We start from the raw sequence: 25,359 nt of genomic DNA on the forward strand, positions 1-25,359 counted from the left end.
AAGACCCATGTTTGATTCCTTGGTACCACATACACAGAAAAACCTGAAGTGGTGATGTGGCTCAAGTGGTAGAGTGCTAGCCTTGTGAAAGCCCAAGGACAGTGCTCAGGCCCTGAGTTCAGTCCCTGGGACTGGCAAAAAGAAAAACCTACATCTAGCCATTCCAAGTTTTACAAAGATTAAAGTCACTATATAAAAAGAAACTCAGCAGAACACCAATGGTTCATGCCTGTAATCCTAGCTACTCAGGAGTCTAATATCTACGGCTCCCAATTCAAAACCAGCCAAACAGGAAAGTCTGAGTCTCTTTATCTCCAATTAGCTACCAAAAAGCCAGAAATGGAGCTGAACTCAAAGTAGTAGAGTGCTAGTTCTGAGCACAAAAGCTCAGAAACAGTACGAAAGCTCTGAGTTCAGGCCCCAGGTCTGGCACCAGGGGAAAAAAAAAAAGCTTTCTGTAAGAGATTGAGCTGGGCACCAGTGGCTAACACCTATATCCCTAGCTCCTCAGGAGACTGAGATATGAGGATCAAAGTTCAAAGCCAGCCTAAGCAGAAAAGATCATCAGTCTTTATCTCAAATTAACTACCAAAAAGCTGGAAACTGTGCTAGGCTCAAACTAGTACAGCATTAGCCCTGAGTTCAGAAACTAACACCCAGTTCAGAGCCAATACCCAGGCCCTGAGCTCAAGCCCCAAGATTGGCACACAAAAATACAGCTCACACCTGTAATCCTAGTTACTCAGAAGGCTGAGATCTGAGGATCAAGGTTCAAAGCCAGCCCGGGCACTGAAATGACCATGGGAGTCTTATCTCCAATTAATCACCAGAAAACCGGAAGTGGCTCTGTGGCTCAAGAGTAGGGCAGTAGCCTTGAGCTGAAGAGTTCAAGAACCAGGCCCAGAGTTCAAGTCCCACAAAAATAAATAAATATACAGCTCTCAGCAAAAATTGAGTGGCGTATCAGTGGCTCACACTTACAGCTGTAGCTACTCAGGGGGCTGAGATATGAGGATTGAAGTTCAAAGCCAACCTAGGCAGAAAAATCCATGTCTCCAATTAAGCACCAAAAAGCCAAAAGAGGAGCTGTGATGACTCAAGTGGTTGGACCCTGGCCTTCAGTAAAAAATGTCAGGGTCGGGGGGGGGGGAATGGGTACCAAGACATGTGAAAGGGTATCAATGTATGTGAATTAATGCACCTTCTATCTGGCAAATATCATGTAACCCTTTTACTAATTACAATAAAAAAAAATGAAAAAAAGAAAAAAAAATCTCAGGGTCGGGCCAAGAGTTTGGCCTAGTGGTTAAAGTGCTTGCCTAGCATGCACGAAGACCCGGGTTCGATTCCTTGGTACCACATATATAGAAAAAAAGCTGGAAGTGGTGCTGAGGCTGAAGTGGTAGAGCTCTAGCCTTGAGAAAGTCCAAGGACAGTGCTCAGGCCCTTAGCTCAAGCCCAGGACTGGCAAAAAAAAAAAAAAAAAAAATCTCAGGGTCAGCACCCAGACTCTGGATTCAAGCCTCAGGACAGGCACAAAAAAATGTTTTAATTAGAGTAGGGGCCGGGAGTTTGGCCTAGTGGTAGAGCAGCTTGCCTAGCATACACAAACACCTGGGTTCGATTACTCAGTACCACATACATAGAAAAAAGGAAGTGGTGCTGTGGCTCAAGTGGTAGAGGAAAAGTGGTTGAGGAAAAGCTCAAGGACAGTGCTCAGGCCCTGAGGTCAAGCCCCAGCACTGGCAAAAAAAAAAAAAGAGTAACTGGGTGTCGGACTGGGAGTTTGGCCTAGTGGTAGAGTGCTTGCCTAGCATGCACGAAGACCTAGGTTCAATTCCTCAGTACCACATACACAGATAAAGCCAGAAATGGTGCTGTGGCTCAAGTGGTAGATATTTAGCCTTGAGGAAAGCCCAAGAACAGTACTCAGGTCCTGAGTTCATACCTCGGGACTGGAAAAAATAAATAAATAAAAGAACTGGGTGTGATGACACTGACTGTTATCCAGCTACTGAGGAGGTGGGGGCAGGATGGTCACTAGGTCAAAGCTAGCCTGACTTCAGTGAGACCAAGTCCAAATAAATAACTTTATCTGCATTTACTCATTCAATGCTTATGACAACTTACAAAGCAAATGCAATTATCCCATGGTACAACTGAGAGAGAATGGAAGCACAAAGAGGTTAAGTAATTTAGTCAGGGTCACACCACCAATAGATGGTGTATAACTTGGACTTAGTTCCTAGCCGCTGTCACTTCACTCTCACTGATATAACTGTGGAGAATCCAGAATACCATATGATATCAGTAGGTACACAAATACATAAACATTTACCTCTTCGAAAACAGCCCTGGAAAAATCCCCACATCGCAAAGTGCCATCATAGCTCAGGGACAGGATGTGGGCTGGATTAGTGGGAGAGAAGTACATACAGCTAACATGCCGGCTATGGGGATAAAAACGGAACAGCCCACTGTCTTCACATGGCTGGGTCTGGAAAAGTTGAGATGAAGGAAAAGACAACACTAGTGAATAGTGATAATATTTACTGTTACTGTGACATTATTCAACTCTGGATTGTATCCTGACTTTCCCCAGTCTTTATACCCTCTCCCACACAATCAGAACAAGAAAGCTTATACTAACACAACAATATTTTGTTCTCATATCCAGTCCAAGAACACCAAGTTACATTAATTTCATGAGTCTAGCTTTTAGCAATTAATAAATGAGTTAAAAACAAAAATCAGGTTTGGGAGTTTGGCCTAGTGGTAGAGTGCTTGCCTAGCATGCACAAAGACCTAGGTTCGATTTCTGGTATCACATACATAGAAAAACGCCAGAAGTGGTGCTGAGGTTCAAGTGGTAGAGCTCTAGTCTTGAGAAAGTCCAAAGACTGTACTTAGGCCCTGAGCTCAAGCCCAGGACTGGCAAAAAAAAAAAAAAAATCAGGGCCAGGAATTTGGCCTAGTGGTAGAGTGCTTGCCTAGCATGCATGAAGACCCAGGTTCAATTCCCCAGTACCACATATACAGAAAAAAGCCAGAAATGGTGCTGTAGCTCAAGTGGTAGAGCTCTAGCCTTGAGAAAACCCAAGGACAGTGCTTAGGCCCTGAGTTCAAGGCACCCAAGACTGGCAAAAAGAAAAGAAAGAAATGGTACCTGAATATAGTCAGCACACATACTTGAAACAAGTAAAAACGCTGACTTGACTGGTGGAAGAGGGGGCAGGCAGGATGGAGGTGGGAGTCATGGAAAGGCCAGATGGCTGGCTAAGATCAAGACACAATGTATGTGACATTGGTGTCTCATGCCTGTAATTCTAGGATGCTAAAATCTGAGGATCACTTCAAAGCCAGCTTGGACATGAAAGTTACTGAGACTCTTATCTCTAACCACCAAAAAAGTGGAAGGGGTACTGTGGCCCAAGTGGTAGAGCACTAGACTTGAAGAAAGCCTGAGGACAGTGCTCAGTTCAATTGCCAGGATTGGGGGAGGGCGAGTAGTAGAGTGCTACCCTTGAGCAAAATAAACTGTAGGGACAGAATCCAGGCCCTGAGTCAAGCCTCAGAACCAGCAAAAAAAAAAAAAAGTATATATATATATATATATATATATATATATATATATATATATACACACACACAATTGTAACCTTCTTGTACACTATCAAAAAATAAGAATAAAAATGACACAACAGGGTTTCTGTCTTGACATAATATTTTAGCTGGACACATGACTCAGGTCTGTAATCCAGGTACTCAGGAGAATGAGATCTGAAGATCAGTTTGAAGCTAACCCAGGCAAGGAAAGTACAGCTAATCACAAAAAGCTGAGAGTGCAGCTGTGGTAGAATGTTAGCCTAGTGCTAAGGGCGAGTACCCTGGCTCTGTGTTCAAACCTCAGTAATGACATTCAAAAAAAAACAAAAAGTTGGGCACCAGTGGCTCACACTAGCTACTTAGGAAACTGAGATTCAAGAATTGTCTGTTAAAGCCAACACAGGCAGGCATCTCCATAACTCTTACCTCCAACTCACCTTTAAAAAGCCAGAAGTGGAGCTGTGATCCAAGTGGAAGAGCAGTAGCAAAAAAGCTAAGGGATAGCACCCAGGCCCTCAGTTCAAACCCCAGTATCAGGCCCCGTGGCAGTAGTGATGGAAAGCAATACAACCATTAATGAACTTTTCTAACCTGGCATTCAGGAAGCCAAGCCAGGAGGATTTTTTTCTTTTCTTTTTTTTTTTTTGAGACCTGGGACTTGAACTGGAGGCCTGAGCACTGTCCTTAGGCTTCCTCAAGGCTCTACCACTTGAGCCACAGCACCACTTCCAGCTTTTTCTATGTATGTGATTCCAAGGACTCAAACCTGGGTCTTCATGCATGCTAGAAAAGTACTCTACCACTAGGCCAAACTCCCGGCCCAAGCCATGAGGATTTTAAGTTCAAAGACAGCCTAGGCTACCTAAGATCGTATATATTCCCCTCTCACCCACAAGATCCTCTCTCTCCCCACAAAAAAAAAAAAATTGTTAAGAAAATGAGCATTAAGGATATTCTGAGTATAATGAAAACATTATGTTCTACAATTACATTATGATCATACAATTAAACATATTATAACTGAATTAGACATCTCACTGGGTAGATTTTATGATATATGCCAATAAACTTACTTTTAAATTGTTTTTTTGTTTTGTTTGTTTTTTTTGTGGGTCATGGGACTTGAAATCTGGGCATGGACACTGTCCCTGAGCTCTTCAGTTCAAGGCTACCAAGCCCCACTGTTTTCTAGAGGGTAACTGGAGATAAGAGTCTCAGGTCTTGGGCTGGGAGTTTGGCCTAGTGGTTAAAGTGCTTGCCTAGCATGCACGAAGGCCCGGGTTCGATTCCTCGGTACCACATACATAGAAAAAAGCCGGAAGTGGTGCTGAGGCTCAAGTGGTAGAGCTCTAGCCTTGAGAAAGTCCAAGGACAGTGCTCAGGCCCTGAGCTCAGGCCCAGGACTAGCAAAAAAAAAAAAAAAAAGTCTCAGGTCTTTTTGTGCCTGGACTTTTTTTTTTTTTTTTTTTGCCAGTCCTAGGGGGCTTGAACTCAGGACCTGGGCACTGTCCTTGGACTTCATTTTGCTCAAGGCTAGCAAGGCTTATTTCCAAAAATGATTTTATTGTTATTATTAAGGTGAGGGATTACTGAAGGATTGCATTGTCTTATTCCCCAAGGTCAAACAAAGCACCAGGTGCTACTCATGTGCTTGTCTGCAGGAAGCTTGTTCTGCTCTAGTCCCCAGGGGATAAGAACCCCCACACCCAAGGTAAAGCATTCCACTGAGACAGTAATTGTAAGGAGAATGGAGAAGGAATAGGCCAGACTCAGTCCTCCTAAACAGATGTGGACTGTTTATTGAGGAACAATGAGGGGCACAAACCTACTGGCTACTAAGAAGGCTAAGATCTGAGGAATGCTCTTTGAGAGAGCCCAAAAAGCAGAGCTGTGAAATCTGAAAGGATTGGGAGTTTAGAATGCCTTCTCACAACATACTCTCAGGACACTGAGAGTTTCCTGGAAAGAGAAGCAGTCCTGGCTTATTTATGAATTCAGATTTTTTTTTTTTTGCCAGTTTTTTTTTTTGCCAGTCCTGGGCTTGAGCTTGGGGCCTCAGCACTGTCCTTGGACTTTCTCAAGGCTAGAGCTCTACCACTTGAGCCTCAGCACCACTTCTAGTTTTTTCTATGTATGTGGTACCAAGGAATCGAACCTGGATCTTCGTGCATGCTAGGCAAGCACTCTACCACTAGGCCAAACTCCCGGCCCCTGAATTCAGATATCTATTCTGGGTGTGGGCTAATTCCATCCAGGACTGTTAGGGAACTGGGGGTAAGCTAAGGCTTATACAAATTGTAAGCTATTCAGGATTAGCTCTGGTTTCCAAGATGAGGAAGTCACTTGTGGACGCTTATAATTTACTTTCTGTACATACTTCTCTATAGGAAAGCAATAAAACCTTGGTGAAGGAAACCTTGGGAGCTGAAGGAAGGCTTCAGATCCCCAGCCCCTAAACCTCAATTCCACAGTTTCCTTCATTACTGCCTTGCTCCCACCCAGTAGCAATGGTCAAGTGGCACACGGTGGCTTACAACAGCAGTTCAAAGCCAGCTTGGGCAGAAAAGTCCATGAGACTCTTATCTCCGGTTAACTACCAGAAAACCAGAAGTGGAGCCCTAGCCTTGAGTCAAAATAGCCCACCAACAGTGCACAGGCCCTGAGTTCAAATCCCATGACAAGCAAATTAAAAAAAAATCTTGAAGAGGCTATGTCTGTTCAGGATGGTTTAAACTAGGATCCTCAGATTTCAGTCTCTTGAACAGCTAGAATTGTAAGTCAAAGTACCAGGCAAATCTTGGTTTTTATTCTCTCTCCTCCCCCTACACTTTCCCTTTCTCTCTCCCCTTACTTGCAAATTGTCTTTGTCTATGTGTATTTGTGTGTGTGCCTGCCCAAACATGCACACCACTCCCAGGGCTTTGAACTGAAGGCCTGTGTGTTATCCCTGAGTGTTTTGCTCAAGTTTGGTGCCCTACACTTCAGCCACACCTCCACTTACAGCTTTTTGGTGGTTAAGAGTTCCCTGCTGTGCTGCTTTTGAACTGTGAGCCTCAGATTTCAGCCTCCAGATACCTAGGATAAGGATCCTAGGATCCCAACTGCAAAATTACTTTATTAAGTCCAACTAGTTCAAGTTACCTTTCTTAGTTCATCCCCAATACTTGTTCATATTTTTGTTCCACTTCCCCATCTAGAAAGCAAACTCTTAAAGCATTAACTTTGTAACTATTCAAAGTACTTACTACAGAATTACAGGTACAATGAATAGAATTCATTAGCTGTCTTGCCTTTTTTTTTCCCCCTGCCAGTCCTGGGGTATGAACTGAGGACCTACGCACTGTCCTTGACCTTTCTCAAGGCTAGTGGCTCTACCATTTGAGCCACAGCACCACTTCCAGCTTTTTCTGTGTATGTGGTACCAAGGAAACAAACCCAGGGCTTAGGGCATTCAAGGCAAGCACTCTACCACTAGGCCACACTCCGCCATCATTACCTGTATTCCTTCCCCCTTCTCCCCGCCAACCCACACACACATTGTGGGGCTTGAACTCTGGGCCTGGGCACTGCCCCTGAGCTCTTCAACTTAAGGCTAGCACTCTACCAATTGGAGTCACAGTGCCACTCCCAGTTTCCTGGTGGTTCATTTAAGATAAGAGTCTCATGGATTTTCCTGCCTAGACTGGCTTTGAACCATGATTCTCGGATCTCAGCCTCCTAAGTAGCTACCAGTACTCCGCCTGAGAAAATTAATTTGATCCAACTTGGAAACAGTGTCTTGGTATATAAACTGCTATAAAGAAAGCAAGAAAGAAAGAAAGAACGAAAGGAAGGAAGAAAAAAAGGAAGGAAGGAAGAAAGAAAAGCAAGCTGGGCGAGGTGGCTCACACCTGTAATCCTAGCTACACAAGAGGCTGAGATCTGAGGATCAAAGTTCAAAGCCAGCCAGGGCACAAAAGAACCTGAGATTCTTATCTCCAATTTACCTTTAGAAAATGGGAAGTGGGGCTTGGCTCAAGGATAGGGTGGTAGCCTTGAGCTTTGAAGAGCTCAGGGACAACGCCCAGGGAGTTCAAGCCCCATTACCCACCAAAAAAAAAAAAAAAAAACCATCAGGGCTGGGAGTGTGGCCTAATGGTAGAGTGCTTGCCTAACATACATGAAGCCCTGGGTTGAAGTACTACTGTGGCTCAAGTGGTAGAGCACTAGCCTTGAAAAAGCTCAAGAACAGTGCTCAAGCCCTTGAGTTCAACTGCCAGGAGTGGGGAAAAAAAGAAATCATAAACTAGGAGGTTCACAAACAGCAAAAAATTCCCAGTTCTGAAACAAGGCCCCTCAGGATTAAGGTGCTAGCTTGGGTGATGAGTGTGAGACCACTCTGGTTTGTAGTCTATCTAAGCCCTTACATGACAAAGGGAGAAAGAGTTCTCTCCTGAGCACCTCTCAGGGCTAAAAACATCCAAAAGGGCTCCCAACTCCCAATACCAGGTCAGGAATTCAACCTATGAATCTGAAAAGAGATACAACATTCAGATCATGACACACCATATTTTAAACATAATTTTAACAACTTTATTTAGGCTTTCTCACTTATATATTTAAAATCTGGCAGTTAATTTATGCCTAGATGACTAATGATATTCTAACTAAAAATGCTAAAGCTCTATAAACCAAATTTAAATTTCCCCAGAACTCAAAAATGTAATATCAGCTGGGCACTGATAGCACACACTTGTAACCCTAGCTACTCAGGAGGTTGAGATCTGAGGATCACAGTTCAAAACCAGCCGAACAGGAAAGCCATAAGACTATGACCTCCCAATTAACTACCCAAAAGTCATCAGTAGAGCTGTGGTTCGATGGTAGAATGCTAGTCTTAAGCTAACAAAAAGCCTACAAGTATGAGGGTTGGGAGCATGGCCTACTGGTAGAGTGCTTGCAAAGCATGCACAAAGCCCTGGGTTCCATTCCTTGGTACCACAAACACACAAGTACCACATACACAGAAAAAGCTGGAAGTGTCTCTGTGGCAAAAATGGTCCTTGAGAAAACTCAAGGACCGTGCTCAGGCAGACATGAGGATCACTGAAAACAGCCAAGGGAAAAAAGTCTGAGACTCATCTCCAATTAAACATGAAAAAAAGCCAGAAATGGACCTGTTGGTAAAATGCACCAAAGTTCAGAGACAGCACCCAGGCCCCGAGTTCAAGGCCCAGGACACACGTATACTCACACAAATACAGAAGAACTTGTATCAATGATGCACTGGTACCCCATGCCTATAATCCCAGCTACTCAGAAGGTTGAGATCTGAGAATCATTTAGCAGTCTGGACATACATATGAAACAGACTTATATCTCCAATTAACCAGCTAAAAGCTAGAACTGAAGGTACAGCTCAAATAGAACGCCAGCCTTGAATAAAAAAGAAGACTCCTAGCCCGGCGCCAGTGGCTCACATCTAAAATTCTAGTTACTCAAGAGGCTGAGATCTGGCTGGGAGTTTGGCCTAGTAGAGTGGTTGCCTAGTATGCACAAAGACCCAGGTTCAATTCCTCAGTACCACATACATAGAAAACAAGCCAGAAATGGTGCTGTAGCTCAAGTGGCAGAGCTCTAGCCTTGAGAAAGCCCAAGGACAGTGCTCAGGCCCTGGACTCAAGCCCAGGATTGGCAAAAAAAAAAAAAAAAAAAAGTGCTGCTATCTAAGGATCTCAGTTCAAAGCCAGCCCAGCACAGAAGTCTGCAAGACTTATCTCCAATTAACCACCAAGAAACTGGAAGTGGGACTGTGGCTCAGGTGGTAGAGTGCTAGCCTTGAGCTGAAGAGCTCAGGGACAGAGCCTAAGCCCAAAGTTTAAGCCCTACCACAGACAAAAAATAAAAAGACTCCTGAGATCCAGCCTCAGTACCATCACATACACACACAAAAAAGCATTGTACATTGTACCCATAAATGGACATGTTAAAATGAAACACCCTTGTACAACCAACTGATGCTTTAAAAAGCTTATAGAAGGCCAGGAGTTTGGCCTAGTGATAAGAGTGCTTGCCTAGCATGCACAAAGAACCAGGTTCAATTCCTAGGTACCACATATATAGAAAAAGCCAAAAATGGTGCTGTGGCTCAGGGTAGAAGCTCTAGCCTTGAGAAAGCCCAAGGACAGCACTCAAGTCCTGAGTTCAAGGCCTAGGACTGGCAAAACAACAACAACCAAAAAGCTTGTAGTTTCTTTTTTGGTCATAGGGCTTGAACTCAGGAGCTGGATGCTATGCCTGAGCTTTTTGCTCAAGGCAAGCACTCTACTTCTTTGAGTCATAGCTTCACTTCCAGTTTTCTGGTGGCTAACTGGAGGTAAGGGTCTTACACAGTTCCCAGACCAGTCTGGTTTTAAACTGTAATTCTCAAATCTCAGCCTCCTGAGTAGTAGGATTACAGGAATGAGCCACCAGCACCTGGTTTACTTATGAAGTTTTCACAATCATTTTTTTTCCTCAAGAAAACTTTAGTATCTTCACAAAATAACTTACCAAATCCCAAAGTCCAATTTGCCCAGTTTTGGCCCCAGCTGCTACCAAAATTCTTGTTTCTGATGGATGCACAGCCACAGATGCTACTGACCCATCAACAAGTTTACGAACTGTATCTTCCCTGATGACCATCTTTTTTAAACTGGTTTTGTAGCTGTAACAATAAAGTTAAATTATCTAAGCAAAAAGTAACTCAATTGTCAAAATGAGTAAAATAAACTCAAAACAGAAAAGTCATAATCTGTAAATGGAAAATACTCAACTTCCTGATAACAAAGGAAATCCAATTCAATAATGATATACTAGGGGCCGGGAGTTTGGCTTAGTGGTTAAAGTGCTTGCCTAGCATGCATGAAGACCTGGGTTCGATTCCTCGGTACCACATACCACATATACAGAAAAAAGCCGGAAGTGGTGCTGAGGCTCAAGTGGTAGAGCTCTAGCCTTGAGAAAGTCCAAGGACAGTGCTCAGGCCCTGAGCTCAAGCCCAGGACTGGCAAGAAAAAAAAAAATAATAATGATATACTAGTTTTCTATTATAAAATTACCTTTGATAATTTTAGCAACATCAAAAAATAGGAGACTGGCCGGGATTTTGGCCTAGTGATAGAGTGCTTACCTAGCATGCACGAAGAACTGGGTTCGATTCCTTGGTACCACATACCCAGAAAAAGCTGGAAGTAGTGCTGTGGCTAAAGTGGTAGAGCACTAGTCTTCAGCAAAAGTGCTCAAGGACAGTGTCCAACTCCTGAGTTCAAGCCCAAGGACAGACAAAACAAAAAGTAGACTAGCTAAACTAGGAGATCAAGCACCAGGATCAACAAAAAATAAAAGCTGGGCAATATGGACCCATACCTGTAATCCTAGCTACTCAGAAAATTGAGATCTGAAGGATTGTTGCTTGAAGCCAGCCTGAACAGAAAAGTCTGAACAATTCCATCTCCAGGAAAAAGCAGAGCTATAAGCCTAGCTCAAGTGGTAAAGTGCCAAACATGCACAAGTAAGCAAAGCCCTGGATCTTCTGAGTTCAAACTCTAATACTGGCAAAAACAAATAAGTAAACAAACCTGTAAATACAAAATAACCAACAAAGAGCCAGACTGAAGGCTTGGCTCAAATGGTGAACACCACACAAGCAAGCAAAGCTGAAAACGAGGCCCTTAGTTCAAACCCAGGTACTGGCCAAAAAAAAAAAAAAAATTCCTTCCCATATAAAACTTGTATCCTAGGCTAGGAGTGTGGCCCAGCAGTAGAGTGTTTGCCTAGCATACATGAAGCCCAATGTTCAATTCCTCGGTACCACATACACAGAAAAAGCCAGAAGTGGTGCTGTGGCTTAAGTGGTAGAAAACTAGTCTTCAGAAAGCTCAAAGACAGAGCCTAGTCACTGAGTTCAAGCCTCAAGACTGGCAGTAAATAAATATATACATACATAAAACATGTACCCTAGTAATATGGTATACGGCAACACATAAAATACTACGGGGTGGGGGGAGGAGTTTAGCCTAGTGGTAAAGTGCTTGCCTAGAATGCATAAACACGCAGGTTCCATTCCTCAGTACCACATACATAGAAAAGCCAGAAGTGGTGCTATGGCTCAAGTGGTAGAGCTCTAGCCTTGAGAAAGCCCAAGTACAATGCTCAGGCCCTGAGCTAAAAGCCCAGGACTGGCAAAAAAAAAAAGAAAAGAAAAGAAACTACAGGGGCCAGGAGTTTGTCCTAGTGGTAGTGTTTGCCAAGCATGCACCAAGACACAGGTTCATTTCCTCAGTACCACATAGATAGGAAAAAGCTGGAAGTGGTGCTGTGGTTCAAGTGGTAGAGCTCTGGCCTTGAGAAAAAGTCCACGGACAGTGTTCAGGCACCGAGTTCAAGCCCCACAACTGGCAAAAAAGAAAAATAAAGTACATAAAAACATCCCAGTATCACAGAAAAGGGAGTTGGGGAGAGGAACAAGATAGACTGGAGGCTTAGTTCAAGCAGCAGAGCATCTGCAAGTATAAAGGTACTGAGTTCACATACTGCGCACCTGAGTGCCATCAAAAGAAAAATGTGAGGGTAGAAATTATATACATGTACATATATATACATGTATATTTTTTTCCTTTTCTTTTCTTTTTTTTTTTTAATTTTGTTGGTTGTGGGGCTTAACTCTGGGCCTGGCACTGTCCCTGAGCTCTTCAGTTCTAGATGACTGCCTTATTCCTTGAGCCATAGCACCACTTCTGGTTTTCTGATGGTTAACTGGAGATAAGAGTCTCACAGGATTTTAGTGCCCCGGGCTGGCTTTGAACCAAGATCTCAGCATCCTGAGTAGCTAGGATTACAGGCGTGAGCCACCACACCCTGCTGAGGGTAAAAATATTAAGGATAATTTTTTTTTTAACTATGCTTTCTAACTTTTCTATTGTAACCAAAACTACTGGCTCCAGTGGTAGGAACCAGCCAGGAGTGAAAAGCCCAGGATTCAAGCCCCAGTACTGGTGCATACACACAAAAATTCTACTTTATTATATAGTTTTTATAACGCCAACTTCTCTAAAAATACAAAATAAAAGCAAGGAGTTTCAACTTACCTTTTAATGCTAGGTAATTCCTTCTTATATGTCTTACTACATGTCTAAAACAAGAGCAAAGAATAAAGTGGTAAGTTAAATACATCTGGAAACTTCCTTAACAGAGGATTCTAAAAGCAGTAATACATCCCCAAGGAGATACCTTGCTCATTTCTGCCCAGGCCTGCAGGCATCCTTTAAATAGTTGATTGTCATCTTGATTTTCAGGAATCATATCTAAAGGTCCAGGAGGTAACAAAAGCTGTAACCAAAAACAAAGCTTATTATTTGTCTCCTTATAGAAAATAAACCTAAAGTAGGTAAATATACTTGTTTTTTACTACTTTATTTTCAACACTAACAACAGTGGTGGAACACTGTAGGTACTAAGAAGTAACTGTTCTAGCTGGGTATCATTGTCTCCCACCTGTAATCCTAGCTACACAAGAGGCTGAAATCTGGGGACAGTAGTTCAAAGGCAGCCTGGGCAGGAAAGTCGATGAGACTCATCATCAATTACCTACCAAAAAGCCAGAAATGGAACTGTGGCTCAAAATCAAAGAGCACTAGCCTTCAGCACAAAAGCTAAGGGGCAATGAACAGGCCCTGAGTTCAAGCCCCGTGACCAACACAAAAATAACTGTTCAGTACAGGAAAGTCAATAACAACAAAAAAATAGCAGACACCGTTAAGATATAAAGAAAAAAGGAGCGCTCACTCCTGCACTGATGCTGAATATGTGTGTTGAATCAGCCCATATGGCAAACTAACAGGGTTTCTTCCAAAAATAAGAAATTTAACTTTTTCTTACAGTACTGGGATTAGGATTCAGGGCAAAGACACTTGTCCTACCCCCACTTAAGCCACTCTGCCAAGACAATTTTGCCTTTTAGACCAGAGCCTGTAAAGGGTATAGAGAAAGGTAAGATGGAGGAATAATTTCTGAAGTTCAAAGCATAGTAGAAAAACTGTGGCTGATGGCAATTAACTGTTTCAAAAGAGCAAACTAGGCACCAGTGGTTCATACTGTAATCCTAGCTATTAAGGGGGCTGAGATCTGAAACTCTGTAAGACTCATCTCCAATTAAAACCAAAAAAAAAGCCAGAAGTAGTGCTGTGGTCCAAGTAGTAGAGTGCTAAAATTGAATGTAAAAAGCTATGGGAAGTCAGGCACAGTGGCTCATGCCTGTAATCCTAGCTACTACTCAGGAAGCTAAGATCTGAGGATCAAAGTTCAAAGCCAGCCCAGGAACAAAAGAACCTGAGACTCTTATCTCCAACTAACCTTTAGAAAATGGGAAGTGGGGCTTGGCTCAAGGGTAGGCCAGTAGTCTTGTGCTAAAGAGCTCTGGGACAGCACTCAGGCCCAGGTAGGGGTAGGGTGGTAGCCTTGAGCTGAAGAGCTCAGGGATAGCGCCCAGGCCAAGATCAAGCACCATGACATACCAAAAAAAAAAAACAAAAAACTATGGGATAGCACCCAGGCCCTGACTTCAAGCCCCAATACTGGCACAAAATAGACAACTTTGGAAACAGGAGACAGATCTCAAGTGGCAAAACATCCACCACGAGCATGAAAGCAATCAAGAACATTAGACCCTGAGTGCAAGTCCCCAGTAAGGGCACCAAAAAGAAAAAAACACAGAACTTTGGAAGCTGTTATCTATGCTGCTACCCAAAGTTCCTTAATTAGCAACTAATAATAAGGCACTAGCCTAATTAATACTATCCTCCAATTTATAATTGAGCACTTATACAGACACAGTATTAAAAACCAGGCATACAACTAGGTGGCTCATACCTGTAATCCCAGCTACTCCAAGGGTAAGATCTGAGGATCATGGTTCAAAGACATTATGGACAAAAAAGTCCATATGAGACTCTTGCCTCCAATTAACTACTCAAAACTGGAAATGGGGGCTGGGAGTTTGGCCTAGTGGTAGAGTGCTTGCCTAGCATGCACGAAGACCCGGGTTCGATTCCTCGGTACCACATACATAGAAAAAAGCCGGAAATGGTGCTGAGGCTCAAGTGGTGGAGCTCTAGCCTTGAGAAAGTCCAAGGACAGTGCTCAGGCCCTGAGTTCAAGCCCAGGACTGGCAAAAAAAAAAAAAAAAAAAAAAAACTGGAAGTGCTGCTAGAGCTCTAGCCTTGAGCACAAAGAAGCTCAGGGATAGTACCCAGGCACTGAGTTCAAGCCTCACAAAAAAAAAAAAAAAAAAAAAAAACTTCAAGCTTTTCAATATTGCTAGTATACTGCATTTTTGTATTTTTCCTTACATCTTTCCCCCACCCCACCCCACCCTACCCCCACCCCACCCCCCCCCACCCCCGCCCAGTCCTGGGGCTTGAGCCTCATTGTACTCAAGGCTGGCATTCTACCTACCACTTGAGCCACACCGCTACTTCCACCTTTTTCTGTTTATGTGGTACTGAGGAAATCAAACCCAGGGCTTCATGCATGCTAGGCAAGCACTGACTACAAAGCCACATTCCCAGCCCCTCTTACATCTTCTTCTTCTACTGTTGGCTGTACTGGAGGTGCTGGTAATGAAATTTCTGAAGGTTCTACTTTTAGCAATCGCATTGACCTTCTACATCCAATCTCATCTTCTTTCTTCTTCGGTTTTTTCCTAAAGGAATGGAAGGAAAAATTCATGCAGTATATCTAGTGTGATAACATCTAGATTAACTTTTAGTAAGAGGTGCTACAGATGTATCCCACACATTGCATAGATGTTAATATGTTAATATAAGGCCACATTGATTTTGACCAAAAGTCTGGGAAAACCCAAAATCAAAAAGTTCAGCAGGAAGAGGTAAGGGATGTTAAGCCAACTATGGCATATTATCAAATGGAATGACAATGACAATCACAGAGAATGAAACATGGGCTAGGTGTCAGTGGCTCACATCTGTAATCCTAGCTTCTTAGGAAGTTGAGAGCTGAGGATCACAGCTCAAAACCAGGCTAGGCAGGAAAGAGGAAGAAGGGTAAGGAATCAAGAAAGAGCATTTGAGTGCAGAGAGCAGAGTCATTGGAAGGGCAAAACAAAGAATATCAACAGTGAATAGAGAACTGGAGGATAGATCAGTCTGAGATCCTCCCTACTCAGCAGAGTTAGATCTGATGACTGGGGCAAAGACAACCTAGGCCTAGGCAGGAAAGTCCTTAAGACTCTCATCTCCAAAGCACCAACAAAAAGCCAAAACTAGAGCTGTGGTAAAGCCTTGTACAAGCTTGGGGACAGTACCCAGACCCTAAATTCAAGCCCCAGGACCAGCACACACAAAAAAATAAATAAAAAATAATAATAGTAATTTCTAGACAAAAGTACAAAGAGTTGAGTGGCTGGGCACCAGTGGCTCATGCCTGTGATCCTAGCTATTCAGGAGGTTGAGATCTAACGATCACGGTCCAAAGCCAGTCCAGGCACAAACGTCTATGAGACTCTTAACTCCAATGAACTACCAGAAAACTGGAAGTGACACTGTGACTCAAAGTGGTAGAGTGCTAGCCTTGAGATGAAGTGCCTAGACCCAGAGTTCAAGGGCTGGGAGCTTGGCCTAGTGGTAGAGTGCTTGCCTAGCATGCACGAAGGCCTAGGTTCAATTCCTTAGTACCACATACACAGAAAAAGCAGGAAGTGGTGATATGACTCAAGTGGCAGAGCACTAGCCTTGAAGAAAAGCACAAGGACAATGCTCAGGCCCTGAGTTTAAGCAAAAAAAAGAATTAAGTGGAAATAAAGACATTTTTCCATTAGCAGTAATAAATACAAAAATAGAATTTTGCATTGAAGGCCAGGAGTTTGGCCTAGTGGTAGAGTGCTCACCTAGCATGCACAAAGACCCAGGTTCAATTCCTCAGTACCACATACACAGAAAAAGGTGGAAGTAGTGCTGTGGTTCAAGTGGTAGAGCTCTAGTCTTGAGAAAGCCCAAGGACAGTGCTCAGGGACTGAGTTCAAGAACATGCCAGTCGAGGTGGCTCACTCATGTCTGTAATCCTACCTACTCAGGAGGCTGAGCCAGACTGGGCACAAAAGTTGTGAGTCTCTTATCTCCAATTAACCACAGGAAAATAGGAAGTGGGGCTGTAGCTGTAGGGCTAGTCTTGAGCTGAAGAGCTCAGGGACAGCACCCAGGCCCAGAGTTCAAGCCTCAAGATCAACCAAGATATGTATGTGTTTGTACAGGTGCGTGTGCATTTGTGTGTGTATACATACATACATATATATGCATGTAAAAAATGTATTTGTACAAAGGGTTTCATTCAATTCCATAAGTCAGATTATAAATGCAATTCATCTACTGTTCTCAATCTCATTCCAATCTGTTTCCCAATCTCATTCCAACCATCCTAACTCAAAGCTCCAGAGTTAAACTCTTACATTGTCTACATTAAATTTGACTATTTGCTCACCCTTCCTCCCTCCATTACTGTTCCCCTCCCCCATGCCTTTCCCTCCCTCCACATTCTTTTGGTTGGATCCCTCAGTACCACACATATAGAAAAAGTGGAAAGTGGTGCTATGGCTCAAATGATAAGAGTTCTAGCCTTCAGCAAGCCCAAAGCCAGTGCTAAGGCCCTGAATTCAAGCCCCAGGACTGGCAAGAAAAAAAAAAAAAAAAGGTTAAAAGGGTAGCCTTCCTTCAGAGATTCTGTAGGAATCTACACTAAATTACTTTCTGATCTGTTACTACAGTTTACTATACCAAACCATTTTCTCCAATCACTATAAAAAAAAAAAACTTAACCTAATATCATGCGTGGTCTAGCCAATATAAAACAATCCCTTACCTCTTGCACGTAGGAGAGCTTCTCTTCTTAATCATTTCACGAAGCCTTGCAGCTGACTAAAAAGCACACAGAACACACATAAAAATGCTACCTTATAACTTCATAGCATTAACTTTTAAAAATAAGTTTAACAATATGTTACTATTCCCAGATCTATTCAGGAAATAAAAACCTTTAAGATAGGACATCTGGGCCAGGAGCTGGTGGCTCATGCTCGTAATCATAGCTACTCAGGGAGCTAAGATCTGAGGATTAGTTTGAAGCCAGCCCATGCAGAAAAGTCCAAGACTCTAATCTCCAATTAACTACAAAGCTGGAAGTGGAGTTGTGGCGAAAGTGGTAGAGTGCTGGCTTTGAGAAAAAAAGCTCAGGGACAGCATATAACCCACCTTCCAAAAAAAAAAAGAGGCCAATTTCAAAAATATTAAATCAAATAAAAATGCTTTATGCACACCAGTATTCCCAACACTTAGGAAGCTGAGGCAAAAAGATCAAAAGTTCCAGGCAAGTCTATCTATACCAAAACATGTCTCAAAAAAAAAAAAAAAAAAGCCAGGCCAGGCACAGTGGCTCACACCTGTAATCCTAGCTACTCAAGAGGCTGAGATATGAGGATCTGGGTTCAAAGCCAGACCAGGCACTAACTCTAAAATCAATGAAACTCTTATCTCCAATTAATCTGCAGAAAACTGGAAATGGTGCTATGGCTCAAGGGGCAGGGCAGTAAGCCCTGAGTTGAAGACCTCAAGGACAGCACCCAGGCCCAGAGTTCAAGCCCCAGGACACAGAAAAAATAAAGATATAAGGCCACAACTTTGGCCTAATGGTAGAGTGCTTGCCGAGAATGCACAAAGACCAAGGGTTCGATTCCTCGGTACCACATACATAGAAAAAAAAAAACAGAATGGGTGCTGTGGCTCAAGTGGGAAAGCTCTAGCCTTGAGAAAGACCAAGGACAGTGTCCAGGCCTGAAGTTAAAGGCCCAGGACTAGCAAAAAAAGAAAAGAAACCTTTCGGTGAGTGTACTTTCCTTCATCGATGCTTCCTAATAACATATATATATGTTCCCTATTTAAAATCTGCTCAGAATTTTGCCTTCCCTCATTCGGCACTAGGAAAACTGGGACTGTGAACCACGAATGTGGCTCAGTGGTAGAGTGCTTGCCTAGCATGCATGAAGTACTGGGTTTGATTCCTCAGTACCACAAAAATAGAAAAAGTTACAAGTGGCACTGTGGCTCAAAGGAGTTCAGGGACAGTGCCCAGGTCGAGTTCAAGCCTCAGGACTAGCAAAAAAAAAAAAAAAAATGGCACAGTAAGTATTTCATTGTCCTGATGTTCTGACATCTTGGTTTTAACTGGAAACTTCAAACAAACCTCAGACAACTGAAGAGAAGCAAAAAAGTTTGCATTTTCTGATATATTCTTCAATCTCTTCCTCTCATATGGTGACAATCCGGAATCATCCTGTGAAATTACACCCAAAAGATTCTGTTGTCATACATAATAGCGAAAGTACTTCATAAAACCTGGTGTCTCACTGTCTGCACATACTTTCAAGCTGTAACCACACTATTTCATGTTCTTTTTTTTTTTTTTTTTTTTTTTAATCAGTTGTGGTGATTCAACTCAGGGCCTGGACACTGTCCCCAAACTTTTTTGCTCAAAGTTTTTTTTGTTGTTTTTTTTTTTTTTGCCAGTCCTGGGCTTGAGCTCAGGGCCTGAGCACTGTCCTTGGACTTTCTCAAGGCTAGAGCTCTACCACTTGAACCTCAGCACCACTTCCAGCTTTTTTGTATGTATGTGGTACCAAGGAATCGAACCAGGGTCTTCTTGCATGCTAGGCAAGCACTTTAACCACTAGGCCAAACCCCCGGCCCTTTGCTCAAAGTTTTAAACCACAGCACCACTTCTGGTTTTCTGATGGTTAAGTAGAGATAAAAGCCTCAGACTTTCCTGTATGAGCTGGTTTTAAACTGAGATTCTCAGCTCTCAGGCTGCTGAGTAGCTAGGATTATAGGCACAAGCTATTGGGGGCCAGCTCCCAGAAGCCATGGGATAGGCAACAATATATAAATAATAAAATGAGATAAAAGATTCAGAAGACTAGGCGGGAGGTGGGGGAGCAAGGAGGAAAATGCAAAAAGAATCAATTAGAAAAGCTGGGTGCTGATGGCTCACCTGTAATCTTACCTACTCAGGAGACTGAGCTCTTGAGAATTGCAGTTCAAACCCAGCCTGGGCAGAAAAGTCCATGAGACTTTTATCTCATTATCCACCAAAAAACAGAAACTGGTGTCAGGCACCTGTGGCTCACACCTGTAATCCTAGCTATTCAAGAGGCTGAAATCTGAGGATCATGGTTCAAAGCCAGCCCAGGCATAAAAGTCCAAGAGACTCTAGTCTCCAATTAACCACCAGAAAGCCAGAAGTGGCACTGTGGCTCAAAGTGGCAGAGCTCTAGCCTAGAGCTGAAAACTTCAGGGGCAGTGCCCAGGCCCAGAGTTCAAGCCCCAGGACTGATCAAATAAACAAGGCAGGGAATTTGGCCTAGTGGTAGAGTGCTCGACTAGCATGCACGAAGACCCCAGTTCAATTCCTTGGTACCACATACATAGAAAAAAGCTGGAGGTGATGCTGTGGCTCAATTGGTAGAGCTCTAGCCGTGAGAAGCCCAAGGACAATGCTCAGGCCCTGAGTTCAAGCCCCAGGACTGGCCAAAGAAAAAAAAAGAAAGAAAGAAAAGAAAAGAAAAACAGAAACTGGTACTGTGGCTCAAAGTGACGAGGCACTATCATTGACTTTGAGTGAAAAGCTCAGGGACAGTGTTCAGGTCCTGAGTTCAAGTTCCACATAAAAAAAAAATTCAAGGCCGGGGGGTGAAGGGGGAGTGGGGGGGGAGGAAATGGAGACAAAAAAAAATGAGAAAGGGTTATCAATGTATGAGAAGTAATGCACCCATCTATTAATTACAATTAAAAAATGAAAATTCCATACCAGCTACTTGAACGGCAGAGCTCTGGAAAACACAGATTTTCAAATTAGTGAAGGCAAAAATGTTAATGGTGAGAGCCAGGCTCACACCTGTAATCCTAGCTACACAGGAGGCTGAGATCTGAGGATCAAGGTTCAAAACCAGCCAGGGCACAAAAGGACCTGAGACTCTTATGTCCAATTAATCACTAGAAAATGAAAAGTGGGGCTGGGCTCAAGGGTAGGGTGGTAGCCTTGAGCTAAAGAGCTCCTTCCTTGAACTCAGGAACTGTTGTTCAGCCCATCAATGCAATCAAAGATGGTTTTACTATCCTGACATATCACACAAGCCAATGGCTTTTAGTAAACTATGAACAAATGTGTAAAAGTAAGCAATGACACAGAATACTAGTAAATACTAGTAAGCCCAAAATATATGCAAAAAACTGAGGTGGGGAAGTATAGAAGTGGAGTAGCACTGTGATTCAAAATGGTAGTACAGGGGCCGGGAGTTTGGCCTAGTGGTAGAGTGCTTGCCTAGCATGCATGAAGACCTGGGTTCGATTCCTTGGTACCACATACATAGCAAAAAGCCAGAGTGGTGCTGTGGCTCAAGTGGTAGAGCCCTAGCCTTGAGAAAATCCAGGGACAGTGCTCAAGCCCTGAGCCCAAGCCCAGGACTGGCAAAAAAAAAAAAAAAAAACTATAAAAAAAAAAAATGGTAGTGCATTAGCTCTGAGCAAAAAAAGCTCAGGTGGAGTTCAAGCCCCAGAACCACCAAAAACCCAAAAAAACAGCAAAGTAAGGATTTTAAGTTGATCCTCCTCTCCTTGACACATGAAAACCCAGAGCAGGGCCAGGAGTTTGGCCTAGTGATAGAATGCTTGCATGGCATGCAATAAGACCCAACTTTGATTCCTTGGTACCACATACACAGAAAAAAAGCCGAAGTGGTGCTGAGGCTCAAGTGGTAGAGCTCTAGCCTTGAGAAAGTCCAAGGACAGGGCTCAGGCCCTGAGCTCAAGCCCAGGACTGGCAAAAAAAAAAAAAAAAGAAAACCCAGAGCAAAATTAATTCAAGGAATTCATCTGCTAAAACTTAAATAAAATTTAAGTACAAGTTATTTTTTATAATAATTTGACTGAACTCAGGACCTTTCATTTCAAAATAAAATTAAAACTAATAAAATTCTCACCAGGTCTGATGCATTATCATCCTCATCACTGCTTTCCATATCAACACAGTGAACTGAAGCTTCTGAAGGGCTCTTCTGACCCAGCTCCTGACCTTTGGTGTAGACCTCTGAGGAAGACTTTTGCAGAGTCGATTCAGCTTTGGAAGATGTGGCCTTCATCTTTGGCACTTTCTTCAGTTTGGCCTTCTTACACCACACTGCATTGTTAGATTTCTCTTCTAATTGAGACGGGCAGCATTTAAATTGCTCCGACTGGTAATTACTGAGGGAAAAGGGCGTAAGATAAACCATAGCTATTTTCCCTAAATACGCAGTCTGTACGGGTCTCAGAGATTCCTGAGCAACGTTCTCGTTCTCTTTACATTCATTCTCCTATTGGAATCAGCAAAGGAAAAACAGTATCAGAACCTCGAGCACTATGGCTTTCCTCCACAGAGTTGAACAAACTTAATTTCTAATGCACGAGGACAACACAACTCCGCATGGGAACGTCCTCCCCCCCAAAATCTCCAGAATCGTGGCACATAATTTCTGCCGGTCGCGGGGCCTGAGCGCTGTCCTCGGGCTTTCTCAAGGCTGGCGCTCTACCACCTGAGCCTCAGCACCACTTCGGCTTTTTTCTATGTACGAGGTTCTGAGGAACTGAACCCGGGCCTCGGTGCGGGCTAGGCCACACTCCCGGCCCCGCTCGTCCTTCAAGTCCAAGGTCATTACTGCCCACGTGAGTCTGCCAGGGCGGTAATCAGAATGACGTGGTTCTGTGTCTGCACAGCTATTCCCGGCTATTCCGTGGCTGGGTTTTCGTGGGGGGGGGGGGTTGGTGCTTTTTGCCACTCCTGGGCTTGAACTCGGGGCCTGAGCACTGTCCTCGGGTACTTTTTATTCTGTCACTTGAACTCGGGGCCTGAGCACTGTCCTCGGGTACTTTTTAGTCTGTCACTTACTTAGGCTCTAAGTCGGCGGCACTGAGGAACCGAACCCAGGGCTTCCTGCACGCCCGGCCAGCACGCCACCCCTCGGCCACATTCCCAGCGCCGGGCACTGCTTTTCTTTTTTTTTTTTTTTTTTTTTTTGCCAGTCCTGGGCTTGAGCTCAGGGCCTGAGCACTGTCCTTGGACTTTCTCAAGGCTAGAGCTCTACCACTTGAGCCTCAGCACCACTTCCGGCTTTTTTCTATGTATGTGGTACCGAGGAATCGAACCCGGGTCTTCCTGCATGCTAGGCAAGCACTTTAACCACTAGGCCAAACTCCAGGCCTGGGCACTGCTTTTCAGAGCGGCAAAAACCGCGGGCGAAAACGCGGGGGACCGGGAAAAACAAGGCGGGGCGGGGGGAGGAGCGGGAGGCTGGGGCTGGGGAGTCGAGCTTTTCCTCAGCGCGAGGCCTTTTTCTATTTCCCCCCTCAGAACACCGAGGCTGGGAGCCGGGCTCCGTCCCCGCGCAGGCGTCTGCACCTGGCCGACGTCCTCCCCAGAACTAAGTAGACGGGCCCGCCGGCCCGGCCCTTTACCTGGGGACGGGGTCTGGCGGCCGCCTTGGCGTCTGCCTCCGCGCAGGACAGCGGCATCTTCAGCCCGCTCACGAAGCGCTGCTTCCCGCCAAGCTCGGCTCGAGTCCTGAGGAGAGTGGGCGGGGCGGGGCGAGCGAGGAAGGAACGAGGCGGGGGCGGAGGGGCGGGGCCGGTTCGGGGGCGGGGCCCGCGCGGAGGGGCGGGAGGGCGGGGGTCTGTGTGGGCGGGGCCCGAGTGTAGGGGCGGGGCTGGCTCGGGGGCGGGGCCCGCGCGGAGGAGCGGAGCTGGCTCGGGGGGCGGGGCCGCGCGGAGGGGCGAGGGTGGGCGGGGTCTTTCGGGGCGGGGCCCGCGCGGAGGGGCGGGGCCGGCCACGGGGCGGGATCCACCTGCCCGGGAATTGATTTTTTTTTTTTTTTCCCAAAGGCTTGACTAATTACATAGCCCTGGGTTGATGAGGAACTGGAGAACCTCAGGAAATACTGCGCTGAGATCTGAATCGATAGTTTTACCGAGGCCAGCGCGGTGGCTCACGCCTGTAATCCTAGCTACTCAGGAGGCTGAGATCTGAGGATCAAGGTTCAAAGCCACGCAGGGCACTAAAGTCAGTGATGCATGTCCAATTAACCACTAGAAAACGGGAAAACGGGAAGCAGCAGAACTGTTGCTCCAAAGGTAGGGTGGTAGTCTTGAGCTGAAGAGCTTAGGGACAATGCCCAGGCCCAGAATTCAAGCCCCATGACCCACAAAATAATAATAGTTTTGCCTGTGGACCAGGTGATTTTGATATTGGTAATGCTGAGAAGGAATGAAAGAAGAAAGGAAGGAAGGAGAAGGAAGGAACAGAGGGGGAAAGAGAGAAAGAGAGAGAAAAAAGAGGAGGAGGAAGAAGAGGAAGAAGAAGAAGAGGAAGAGGAGGAGGAGGGGGGGGGGGAGCAGCAGCAGCAGCAGCATGAGGCCCTGGGTTCTATTTCTTGGTGTTACATAATAAAAAAAAATATTTTTTATTGGGCCGGAGTTTGGCCTTGTGGTAGAGTGCTTGCCTAGCATGCACGAAGGCCCAGGTACAATTCCTCGGTACCACATACATAGAAAAAAGCTGGAAGTGGTGCTGAGGCTCAAGTGGTAGAGCTCTAGCCTTGAGAAAGTCCAAGGACAGTGCTCAGGCCCTGAGCTCAAGCCCAGGACTGGCAAAATATATATATATATATATTTTTTTTTTTTTTAAAGTACATTTCTTTGGCTAGCAATGTGGTTTAGTGGTAGAGTGCTTGCCTAGCATGCACGAAGCCCTGGATTCCATTCCTTAACACCACATACCCACAAAAGGCCAAAAGTGGCACTGTGACTCTGTGACTCAAGTGCTAACTTTGAGCAAAAGCAACTCAGGAACAATGCCTAGGCCCTCAGGACTGTCAAAACTATAATAAATTTATTATTTAAAAATGTACAAGGATACTTTTGACCAAAAATTAATTTTAAACATGTTAAGTTGTATTTGTGTTTTATAAAATTTTACTTCTTTAACAAAACTGGCAACAGATGGTGGTTTATCATTTAAATTTGACTAATATTCATTTACCTGAACTTTACTAATTCTATAGTATGTTTTACATGTTATTTTTTTTCTTTATTTGGTCAATCATGGCACTTGAACTCAGGGGCTGGGGCCTGTCCCTAAGCTCTTTTGCAAAATAAAAGTGATCTGCCATAGCACCATTTCCAGTTTGCGAGTCTGTAGTTTTTATCTATTTATTTTTTGCCAGTCCTGGGGCTTGAACTCAGGGCCTGGGCACTGTCCTGAGCTTCTTTGTGTTCAAGGCTAGCACTCTACCACTTGAGTTACAGAGCCACTTCTGTTTATGTGATAGGGAAGAATTGAACCCTCAAGAGGCTGAAATCTGAGGATGGCAGTTTGAAGCATATCTGGGCAATAAAGGTCCTAAGACTCTTATTTCCAATTAAGCAACAAAAGAGCCTGAAGTGGAGCTATAGCACAGGTGCTATAGCTCAAAAGCGCAGGAATGCATACACACCTGAGTGCAAGCCCCAGGACTAACACACACACACATATACACAAATTCCCAAGCCAAGCCAAATGGTATTCATGTCTATATCTAATTCCAGCTGCTCAGGAGACTGAAGTAAGAGAATAGCTTCAGTCCAGGAGCTGAAAACCAGGCTGGGC

General features: G+C 44.2%; 1 protein-coding gene across 1 annotated transcript in view; it reads right to left on the reverse strand.

Moving 5' to 3' along the window:
• The window catches only part of Wdr76 (WD repeat domain 76), a 29,569-nt gene extending 6,313 nt beyond the window's left edge, over nt 1–23,256 (reverse strand). The window contains exons 1-9 of the mRNA XM_090318466.1: nt 23,175–23,256; nt 21,665–22,036; nt 18,874–18,963; nt 17,497–17,552; nt 15,193–15,325; nt 12,856–12,954; nt 12,714–12,757; nt 10,138–10,291; nt 2,339–2,497 (exon numbers count right to left, since the gene is read on the reverse strand). Coding sequence (XP_090174592.1) covers nt 2,339–2,497; nt 10,138–10,291; nt 12,714–12,757; nt 12,856–12,954; nt 15,193–15,325; nt 17,497–17,552; nt 18,874–18,963; nt 21,665–22,036; nt 23,175–23,231 — 1,164 coding nt within the window. The 5' untranslated portion in view covers nt 23,232–23,256. The remainder of the gene's footprint in view (nt 1–2,338; nt 2,498–10,137; nt 10,292–12,713; nt 12,758–12,855; nt 12,955–15,192; nt 15,326–17,496; nt 17,553–18,873; nt 18,964–21,664; nt 22,037–23,174) is intronic.
• Nucleotides 23,257–25,359: the final 2,103 nt, after the last annotated feature.

This window comes from Megascapheus bottae, chromosome 25 (assembly GCF_031878675.1).
Source record: "Megascapheus bottae isolate mThoBot1 chromosome 25, mThoBot2.hap1, whole genome shotgun sequence".
Classification (NCBI taxonomy): Eukaryota; Metazoa; Chordata; class Mammalia; order Rodentia; family Geomyidae; genus Megascapheus; species Megascapheus bottae.